The sequence below is a fragment of the Haliotis asinina genome, chromosome 1, assembly GCF_037392515.1.
Source record: "Haliotis asinina isolate JCU_RB_2024 chromosome 1, JCU_Hal_asi_v2, whole genome shotgun sequence".
Lineage (NCBI taxonomy): Eukaryota > Metazoa > Mollusca > Gastropoda > Lepetellida > Haliotidae > Haliotis > Haliotis asinina.
The window spans coordinates 56741177-56752689 of record NC_090280.1 but is presented as its reverse complement, the minus strand read 5'-3'; the positions used below and the strand labels follow the sequence as shown (position 1 = coordinate 56752689).

Genomic DNA, 11513 nt, shown 5'->3' with positions numbered 1-11513 from the left:
GCAATGCCTGAAGTCCACTTCTTTGAGTCATATTTACCATTTCGTCCATTCTGTCGTCTGCTAACAAGGTCACGTGACCAAGCCGAAAGTGCATGTAAGTGAGTGAGTGAGTGAGTTTAGTTTTACGCCGCACTCAGCAATATTACAGCTATATGGCGGCGGTCTGTAAATAATCGAGTCTGGACCAGACAATCCAGTGATCAACAACATGAGCATCGATCTGCGCAATTGGGAACCGATGACATGTGTCAACCAAGTCAGCGAGCCTGACCACCCGATCCCGTTAGTCGCCTCTTACGACAAGCTGAGTCGCCTTTTATGGCAAGTATGGGTTGCTGAAGGCCTATTCTACCCCGGGACCTTCACGGGTCTGCATGTAAGAGAGATAAGCGCTTCACAACAGGGGAAGTCAACTCCAATAGCCTACATTAGTGTCCGGCTATCTATTCGCGTATATTATCAATTTTCATATATATAACATGTGTCTCATTTTTTCTGCTCGATGATACATGTATACGTTTAAATCACGTCTCCCCACAAAAGGTTCTGTAGCTGGATCTAAAGGCCTCCAGGTGTTTAATGATAGGGTGTGTCACTTCTTTTAGCTGTCATCCAAATAATGTACATTGAATATGGAAAGGTCTTTAGCTTTGAATATGCAATATTATCATTTAATTAATTGATCAATGACAGATCTGACTATGTTAACGTGAAGACATACGGCAGAATCTGTCGAGACCGGCACTCACTGGGACTGAAGAAATAATCCGGTTTATTGTGCTAGATTGTAGAGCTGATGATAAATGTACAAGCCACAGATGGGTCTGAGATTTTATGCCAGTGTTGGCAACTTGCCGGATTGGACAGACGCCAGCTTTGACAGCATCCACTGTATTTTCATTATTTCAGTGCAGTGTTTTCAATCTATGGCTGTGTTTATGAAATAATTTGAACCAAATGAATTAATAATCAGATATACTCATTGCAAATTTCACAGTGATGTATATCACATATGTACAGTGCTTTGCAGGACATCTGTTTGCTTCATGGATAATAATCAGTAGAATACAATTCTTTGTGAGACAATTGAATTGATCATTATACATCCAGCCACTGCTTATTTATTGAAAACCACTGCGCCATATTGTTCAGTATGAGATGTGTTTGGGAAGACATGTTTAAAGTACACTTGTTGTAAGAGTGTGAAAGCATTTCAGATTAATGATAAACGTTGAGTGTAATCCACTGAATCCCTTCCCTGTCACTGAGTGAGTTAAGTTTTACGCCGCACTCACCAATATTCCAGCTATATGGCGGTGGTCTGTAAATAACCGAGTCTGGATCAGACAATCCAGTGATCAACAACATAAGCATCGATCTGCGCAAATGGGAACCAAGTCAGCGAGCCTGACCACCCGATCCCGTAAGTCGCCTCTTAGGACAAGCACAGCCGCCTTTTATGGCAATCATGGGTTGCTGAAGGCCTATTCTACCCCGTGAGCTTCATGGGTCCCTGTCACTGAAACAAATGAAGTCTGTTAAAGGCTTTTGCTTGAAATAAGAGATCTCAAGAAAGTATTTTTCACTGTCACCCTGGAGATAGGTGATCTCAAAGGAAAACCCATCCATGGAACACTGGAAACTGGCATCATCAGAACATGTTATGGAGACTTTGGTGAACTGATGAATGAAACTGTTACTGGAACCCTGGAAATAGATGCTTTCGAAAATCATGAAGAACATAGTCGTCCAACAAACGCAGGGGTTCGAATCTCTGTTTGGACAATAACTTGCAAACATAAAAATCTAGACTTTTGCAATCGTATAATGTTTTTAAATGCTATACTTTACATATACTTTAAATTTGAACGAAATCGGTGAAGAAATGTATTTAGTAGGAAATTCTACCGCTACACTCATTACATAAAATACACTTTATTTCCCTGTACTGCTAGACACATATTAGATGCTCCTGCGCACTAAACGCATTTGTGACAAGAGAGGCGGTACAACGAATTGGGCGAGAACACTTGGCTGCTACAGGTAGCTTGACGATTATGCACGTGCAGTACATGCTAGCTGTGACATGAAATCAACACCGCTATTGATTAACACCAGTCTCGCTACTGTTTTACACCTGTCTCAATACTGTTAAATAGATGTCAGTTATAGTAAAAAATGTCCAAGTTTGGAAAACATGGGCAAATAGTTCATTCTCAGGCAAGGGAGATAGCATACAGTGCTATCATGTATATGGACAAAAATTGTGCAACCAAAGCAGATTCTCTTTTACAAAGTAGCCTTGCTACTGGAATCTAAACGGCAACTTTAAAGCGCATTAAGGCAGAAGGTGGTAGGAGTGCGAGTGGACCTACATTTATCAGTCCCACCAAGTTGCGCAAACCCAAAACTGCAGTTAGAAACTTGATGATTTCGACCGGTGTGCAGTCCGTCAATTTGTACAAAGTTTATATGGCGTAAAAAACAACTACCCACTCTGGATACGATGTATGATATGGCAAAGTGCCAGTTGAACTACAAGGGTTCTAAGGAAAGTTTTCGAAAAAATCTCAAAGACATGGGGTTTAGGTGGCGAAAAACGCAGTCAAACCGTAAACTTTTAATGGAACGTAAAGACGTTGTTTCCAAGCGTTTGCAATACTTGCGTGCAATAAAGAAATACAGAAAAGTAAATCGAACACTCATCTTTATCGATGAAACATGGTTGCATGTACGCCACATTGTCCCAAAGTGTTGGCAACTTGAGGGTGAAGTCGTAATAAATGGGGTTCAACCTCCGTCTGGCACCGGACCTCTGCTTATTGTGGTTCATGCAGGGGGTTAAAACGGTTTTGTTCCAAATGCTCATGACGAGATTAACTTTGATAATTTTTCCAAATGGCTCCAGGAAAAGTTGATCCCAAACCTTCCACTGCACTCTGTCATCGTTATGGATAATTCACCATATCATAGCAAGCAAGTGGACAAATGTCCGACAACCGCCAAAAGAAAAGATGACATAAAAGCGTGTCTACAAAGGCACATTATCTCATTTGATGAGAAAATGCTTGAAGCCGAACTATTGTTACTTGCAAAATCCAACAAATCGGGCCCTGTCTACAGAGTAAACACGATGTTGAAGCAACATGGTCATGATGTACTACGTCTCCCTCCATACCACGCAGAACTATTGAGTTAATTTGGGCAAATGTGAAAAATTATATCTCTTCACAAAACTTGCAGTTCACAAAAAGTTCCTTCAGAGTTGCCATAAATGAAAGGATGTCTGCAATCGGTGCAAAAATAAGGTCGGCATGTTGTAAACATGTTAAAACAATTGTAGATGGTTACTGGCAACGCGAAATCGCAGTAGAAAAGGAAATTGACAGACTAGTGATTGACTTAGGACTTGCAAGCGATTCAGACACCGAGACTGATTCAGAGTGATAATTAAAGCATAAATCAGTAAGTCCACCTAATTTTCCAGCATTTTTGTGTCATGTATAATAATTGACACATACTATATCAGGTTTTTACTGTTCCCATACTGTGTCATAAAAAAAGAGTAATCTTTGGTGAGTTGTCTGTATTTTATATTTATTTAGTCACTGATAAATCTACAGAGTCTGGTTCTGAGTAATCCCCAAACCGGAAAATTTGTGTACAAAGATATTTCTCACTGACTTATCAATGTCAAAAGGTATTTTCAGTTTTCTGTACACAATTTTGGTGACCATAATAAAAATATGACAGAAATTTGGAAATATTGTTTGAATACTAACCATTTCTCTGGAACCGGTTATATACATTTCCAAGACATGTATAACCGGTCGATCACCAGCGGAATTATGGACGAAAATCAGCCCGTACAGAGAAATAGGAACAAAATTATGGGATAAAAATATTTTCCCCTTGCTACTCTGATTTAGCCACCACCATTCAGTAACAGATAACTTTTAACATATTAAAAAGTTAAATAAAACACAATTAATTCTATGTAGTTATCTATTTAATACTTAGCAGACGAAAAGTCAACTTTACCCATTAAAACAACACCGCATATTCCTTCGAATGATAAGACTGCAATTTCAGGCATAAGATACTGATATTCCATGCTAACCTTTAGTTAAGACGAAGACAAATAGATGATTGGGGCATTGACAAGCATTTTAGATATTCAACAATTTTGTTACAAAAAAAAACAACAACAGGAAAATGTCATTTGCTTCGTGAAATGGATCGGTGTCCTAAACATATTTGCTCAGTATATTGTGTTGATTCAATTCGTTGGGATTGTACCTGTTCCCAAATCGAATGTGCTATAACAATTCATGCGTGAAACGCACGGGGAAAATGAACTTCTCGATATTTATCAGACAACCTGTCTCCCTCTTGTTTCAAGTGGATCGTTCTGTGGGGCGTTCCCAAGTATGCAAATTGGGGTCATTTGTCAGGTCGTGGATCATCTTATATGTGTTTACCAGTGGAATACATGTTTTTCAGGAAATTCTACCGCTGCACTCATTACATAAAATACACTGTTGTTTAACGGCGCATCCCTAATGTTACAGCTATTGGCGACGAAAGGGGAATTAAGGCAGGAGTGATAAACGATTGAATATTTTTACGTACCCGCTCAGCCATCGCGGCTTCCAAACTGAGCGGGTTTAGCGGCTGACTTCATGCACTGGCAATTAGGTGTCTGACTCTCAGGGTATGGTATCGATTCTCGGATGGGACACAGCCCAACAAAAGCGATTTTATGACTGGCCGGGGTATTCACGTCGAAACTGTGGCACTGTATTTCTGAAATTGTGGACGTGAGCATTAAGAGAGAAAACCGACATTAGTCGGGCATGCTACAAGACGACTTGGACACGTGCGTGAAAGCAGCGAACAGGTGAAAGCAACGAGATCCTACTTCTTCGTTTCCATTACTTTCATCAAGTGTATATGTGACCTCTCGTTAGAACTGGTCGTCAGCAACCCATACTTGTCTCTTGTGAAGATCCTTGTAAGAATTTGTCTTCAGCAACCTATGCGTCACTCCCGTGAAGACCCTCGTTAGAATTTGTCTTCAGCAACCTATGCTTGACTCCCATGAAGATCCTCGTTAGAATTTGTCTTCAGCAACCTATGCTTGACTCCCGTGAAGATCCTCGTTAGAATTTGTCTTCAGCAACCTATGCATGACTCCCGTGAAGACCCTCGTTAGAATTTGTCTTCAGGAACCCATGCTTGACTCCCATGAAGATCCTTGTTGGAATTTGTCTTCAGCAACCTATGCTTGACTCCCGTGAAGATCCTTGTTAGAATTGATCTTCAGCAACCTATGCTTGACTCCCGTGAAGATCCTCGTTAGAATTGGTCTTCAGCAACCTATGCTTGACTCCCGTGAAGACCCTCGTTAGAACTGGTCTTCAGCAACCTTTGCTTGACTCCCGTGAAGATCCTCGTTAGAATTTGTCTTCAGCAACCTATGCTTGACTCCCGTGAAGATCCTCGTTAGACTGTCTTCAGCAACCTATGCTTGACTCCCGTGAAGATCCTCGTTAGAATTGGTCTTCAGCAACCTATGCTTGACACCCGTGAAGACCCTCGTTAGAATTGGTCTTCAGCAACCTTTGCTTGACTCCCGTGAAGATCCTCGTTAGAATTGGTCTTCAGCAACCTATGCTTGACACCCGTGAAGACCCTCGTTAGAATTGGTCTTCAGGAACCTATGCTTGACTCCCGTGAAGATCCTCGTTAGAATTGGTCTTCAGGAACCTATGCTTGACTCCCGTGAAGATCCTCGTTAGAATTGGTCTTCAGCAACCTATGCTTGACTCCCGTGAAGATCCTTGTTAGAATTTGTCCTCAGCAACCTATGCTTGACTCACGTGAAGATCCTTGTTAGAATTTGTCTTCAGCAACCAATGCTTGTCGTAAAAGGTTACATATGAGATACGGTGGTCAGGCTCTGTTCACTTGGTTGATGCATGTCATCGTTTCGCAGTTGCGTAGATGGATGCTCATGGTATCAGTCATATATATGGAATATTAGTGAGTGCTGTCTTAAAAACCAAACATCCTTTACAATTCTATTATTTCATGAGCTAAAAGTTATTATCACAGATGCGTAAACGTAAAGGTGAGCTAGGGAACATTGCAGCTGTACTCTCTTTATGTCCATATTTACAGTTATTGTGTTATATATCTTATAAGAAGGACGTTAATCAGCAAATGGAGAGTTATTCAACAAACGGTTGCGGCGATAACATGTAGCCTTTACCATGAGTGTTGCACACTTTGAATGTTTACTTTTCTGTGAACTCCCCTATACTCGTCAACGAGTTATCAGTACAGAATAATCAATCGACGAGGCAAGTACACAAACCTTCCATTGGCCAACCGGCGGGAGTATTTATTCGTTGTCATGTAGACAACCCCGGGTCAGCCATCGGTAATATCATTTTCACTTCCAACGTATCCCGTCGCTGGCGTTGGTTGTATCGCGAGTCGCCGTCACAGACACTGACGTATTGTGTCATTGGTAAAGCCCTGCGCCTGATAGACGGATCCTGCTAGAAAGCTCCAGTCGTCCAGGTATGGTTTGGTAATGTTTTTTTAAAACCATGCATCATTTATGTGGCATATATTGCCAGATGTTAACACGTGGTAATTAAGCATTCTCATATGGTATATTTTGTGTATCGCTTAGCAATTCATGCAGAAATGAATGCAGCGTGACGTAATGAAGGCATACCGCGCATCACCGTACATTCACGTTACACACACGCGTGACTTACCAAGGCAAGGGAAACCATATGAGGGTTCGAACCCAGCCTTTGTGGTGACAAAGGACCGCTTTTACAACAAGGCTGTCCAACAATGTGGACGCTGTCGACTGTAACAATTTTGTACACAGCAGACTACAAAATACATGATTTCATTGGTGTTTTAGCATCGCTATTAATCGGTCTTATATTAAAGTTCAGGTGTAAAGAGGAATTTGTAAAAAAATACCTGTGCATTTTATGACTGGATTCAGGGTCGGTATTGGCGCTTTGGGCAGTTTTATGTACTTATTTATGCAGATGACATCACACTTGTATTACATACAAACGAGTGATTTTGATGACATATTTTGATTAAAAATGAATGCATAACGTGTTCATTTCACATGAATTTCTGGTTTACATTGTGATGTATGACATCCGGTTTAGAAAATTCAGAGATCGATATATTTATTTAGTTTCCTGATGATCGACCAAATTATCATATGATAACTGCAGTTTGGTCCAGCGTCGACTTCCAATTAACATTTGTTTGATCGGTCCTCTTAAGTTCCACTTAATGTGAGTGAATGTACTCCGCTGCACGGAGCCGGTCTTGGCCACGACAAAGCAAGTTTACCCGACGTGTAATTTGGAGTTTACATACCATGTACAGTATATCAATAACATAACTTGCTATAAGAAGTAGTTGGATCTTAAGAGGCATGGGGTCAAAGGGTGCCATAAATGAAACAGACTACGACTTGTTGGTTGATTGGTGGTACGTTTTAGGTGAAACACACAGGCCTGGGTATGGTGTTTACATAGAAACACAACTATTCAGCTAAGCGGCGTGAAACAAACCACTCTCACAATTTTGTTCTAGAAAGCCGTTACAGTCGTCTCACAAGTTATATATTTCTGGACATATTCACCCGAGTTCATTCTCAAACGTGAATTTTGTTGATAAGACCACATCAAACGGGTAAAAGGTCACGTGGGGATTGTTATCATGTACGCCTTAAAAACAGTTCGAACGCGTTCACGATAATTGCACGTGTGAAGTTTCCAGGTCACAAATGTGAGCAACCGATGTTTGTGTTAGGCCCGACTGACGCAATGGCCGATTCGATTCGCTGTCTAGATTAATGTATGTCATCCTATCTCACTACTCAGATCGATGCTTGTAATTTCAATCGCTGGATTGTCTGGTCAAGACTCAATATAATATTTACCGACCGTCGTCATTGTTTAGGATGGTTGAGGCGTTAAACAGCAAACAACTTTAAAATGCCATGCGAAATTCCTAAGCATATTGAGGAAACAACTGACATGAACGTTGGTTTCGCAATATATGTTTCCTTTTGATAAAAGAATTCTCGGAAAATATCCAAGTTAGCTTTATGATAATAACACTACATTATTTTCCCACAGGTTTAAAGTAAACCATGGTTGACGTTAATGTGAAAGACTTCTTAGATGCTGTCAAAAAAGGCATGGATGGTCCAAAACTGAAGCAGTACCTTCTTGTGCCAAAAGCAAGCGCCTTCCGTAGTTGGGCAGACGACAATGGACTGGACGCCCTCCATCATGCGATCCTGCTCAACAGCCCCGAGGCTCTGCAGCTAATGCTCTCGGAGGGTTACTTTACACATCCCCATGAACCAAAAATAAATCCATACGCACACCTCGCTGCTAGATTGGGTTTCCGAACAGTCCTTGGCATAATTTTGCAGTTCCGGCCTGACGACTTCCGGTTGATGTCCGGAAAGTATGTGATACCAGGTCAAAATAACGACGTTGATGAAAGAATGAAAACCCCTCTTGACATTGCTGCCGAATATGACCACATTGAATGTGTGCGCACAATTCTGAACATGTGTGTAATCAAAATATACCCGCAGGCTACCTCCAAAGACGATGTAAGTCTCGCCTGTCTTGCAAACTCGCCGCTGTCACTGGAACTTATTTTGAAACAAAACCCATCTGAGACGGACATCAAGTGTGGTATAGAGGTTTCCCTACAATACGCTAGACCCGACTGTCTTGATATTCTACTGAAGCAGGACATTCCAACTTCGTCTCTCTTCAAACAGATGAACTTTTATCACGTCCTCTATTCCTACAGTCGGACTTTTTCCAAAGGAGGGCATTCGCTCCTCCCAAAGATGACATCCGTTCTCATCAGTCACGGGCACTCTGTAAAAGAATGCAGGCCTCCAAGAACGTATCCTTTGTATAGCTTGTTGAGCAATGCTTTCTGTATCCAAGACCACGACAACACCCAGTACTACATCCAATGCATGAAGCTCCTGCTTCGCAAGGGAGCTGACCCGTGCTTTGATGAGGTCAAGGACGAAGCGGGTCAAGTCAAACGTGGGGTTAAGCCAATTGCCGGGAGACTCGCCTTCTCGTCAGCTCTACACTGTTTGTTAGAGACAGTTGAGGTCTTCGCTTCGGTTTTGGAGTCACGCACCCTTCCCAAGTTTGTGGAAGAATGTGCTGACATTCTGGGTCAGTACCGCGCCCATGCTAATCAGATTGGGAGGGTCGGGGGAAACAAGAGCAGTTTACGGGGAACGGTTCTTCATCAATATGCTAAATGCAGTGTTGTAATCGGAGTTGACGCGGCTATAATGAAATGCATGCTCCGCCATGGAGCTGACCCCAACGAAATGGTCAATGGAAAGTACGCAGTGAACAGCTACCTTGACATGCTGTTTGAGAAACTGGCTAAGTGCCAGGTGGTAGACACGCAACATAAATACAAACAGGAGGTGGATACAATGTTGAACATTTGTACATACATGTCACCCACGTCAATTAGAGAGGCTTCAAAGATATTCAAAAACGAACATTCGCGTAATTTATCCGAACAGGTGAAACCGTACGTCAAATATGTTAGGGAGGAGCTGGGCAAGAAATGTCACGTGATTCGATCACTGCGCCGTCTGTCGGCGTGGAAGGTGTGGCAACTCTGTGGCATGAAAGGGTCAGCGGTCCACGCCTTACCTGTATCGGTCAAGATGAAAACCGACATTCTGCCTATAGTATGATTTCCCTGAACCTGTTGGTTCCCCAATAGTCAGGAACTGAGAACCACAATGTATTTTCCAAACTTGTTTACATTTCGGAAACACATAAAAGTATTTTCAAAACAGATCACGGAGTCCCACACACATAATGTCATGATAACCGTCCGACCCTTGGTATCCATAAGATATTGACATGCAGACCAATGACAGTCAGATTCAAGGTTTCTTTTTGCTTTCATTTTGGATTTGTTCACCTTTGGCAACTCGGAGCTTAGTCTGCTTGTCATAAAAACACTTTGCTGATGAACTTTGTATTTGGTGTGAAAGATCCCAAATGGGTTAAATAACATCAAGAAGGATTGTCTTTGTCATGTTCGTATTCTGGTGTGGTATATCACAGTCAGAATGGAGTTGGTTGTGATTCTGTCAGTCTGTTGGGCTGTTGGCGACGAAGTCTTATACATCCCTAAAGTGTTAAGCTATAACATGACAAAACATAACATACTTGCAGGAATATATTTTTCCTGTCGGTGAAAACAGGAATGGTTCTGGAGTAAATGTATTGTGAAGCACGTGTACTGGAAGAAAAAACAACATTGAAAGTCATTTTATACATTCCCGAAGGATATGTTGCCACGTTACAGATATGTTACTGTACCATGCCTCCCAGCTGAAAGCTGTTCGTAGTTTCATTTAATAAATAGTTTTATTTTATCTACTTTTAACATGAACACGGTGCGACGATACACAGAGGTCACAGGTGTTCACTGTTTTGATGAAACTGCGAGTCAAGGAAAGATCTTGGTTTCATTGGGCCAGAGCTGCGATTCGAACACAAAATCATCGGACCCTTGAAGAGCTACCGAACACTGTGGCGCCTTAATAAGCTTGCAGAGCCAAACCTGTGACAATAAGTGATGAGTCTAAGGACGAAATAACACGATGTGAGAGTATGTTGGTCGATGGTAGTCTTTAGAGACGGAGGATAGCCTAGTGGTAAATGCTTTCGTTCGTCACGCCGAAGACGCAGGCGCGATTCCCCTCATGGGTACAATGTGTGAAGTCCATTTCTGGTGTTCTGGAATATTGAAAAGGGCGGTGTAAACCTCACTCACTCACTCTTGACGGTCCATGACGTGGCCCGGTTGAAACATATGCACGTTGTGGTGGACGACTATCGGGTTCAGATTATCAGGTTTCCTGACCTGTTTCATGGATGTCATTGAATATTGTAGAGAGCGGTGTTAAAAACAAACAAGCAATAAGCAAAACATGAATGACAAGTATAGTATTGTATGACAATAGAATATTTGCTGTTTGCCTCACTGGTATTTACACAAGCATTGTATATTTCTAATTAAAGATATAAGGTACAATGCTCATTCATTGTGCGCGTTAAGTGCAACGTTGTTTATTTCCGTGTTTCTCACCGCAAAACCGACTGTATTAATAATAAAAAATTCCCATTTCCGCCTTCTGCTCATTCAGCTGCTTCTTCCCTACATCAGTGCTGGGATGATGAAATCTAAGCACTAGGCAATAACATTCCTCTTTCTTAAATTTCATTTGTGAATACAGTATCATATATTAGAGACTGAAAAAGGACTTTTAATATGTGATGTGTCGTTTTGACAGTAACACCTGGGTCAATGTATTCTGAAGTTTTCTCCTGTGTTTCGTTGTTCTCTGTCGCTTTTGATTGCAATGCTGTCTGTGTTGT

General features: G+C 41.6%; 1 protein-coding gene across 1 annotated transcript; it reads left to right on the top strand.

Moving 5' to 3' along the window:
- The first annotated feature begins 6487 nt into the window (after positions 1-6487).
- Positions 6488-11263, top strand: LOC137281253 (uncharacterized). The gene is made up of 2 exons (XM_067812402.1): positions 6488-6588; positions 8193-11263. The coding sequence occupies exon 2, from the start codon at positions 8207-8209 to the stop codon at positions 9812-9814; it is 1608 nt and encodes a 535-aa protein (XP_067668503.1). The 5' UTR covers positions 6488-6588; positions 8193-8206; the 3' UTR covers positions 9815-11263.
- The last annotated feature ends 250 nt before the right edge of the window (positions 11264-11513 follow it).

What these genes read in the sequence shown, in the direction of transcription:
- LOC137281253 (XM_067812402.1), top strand. Translation starts at nt 8,207, where the DNA reads ATGGTTGACGTTAATGTGAAAGACTTCTTAGATGCTGTCAAAAAAGGC.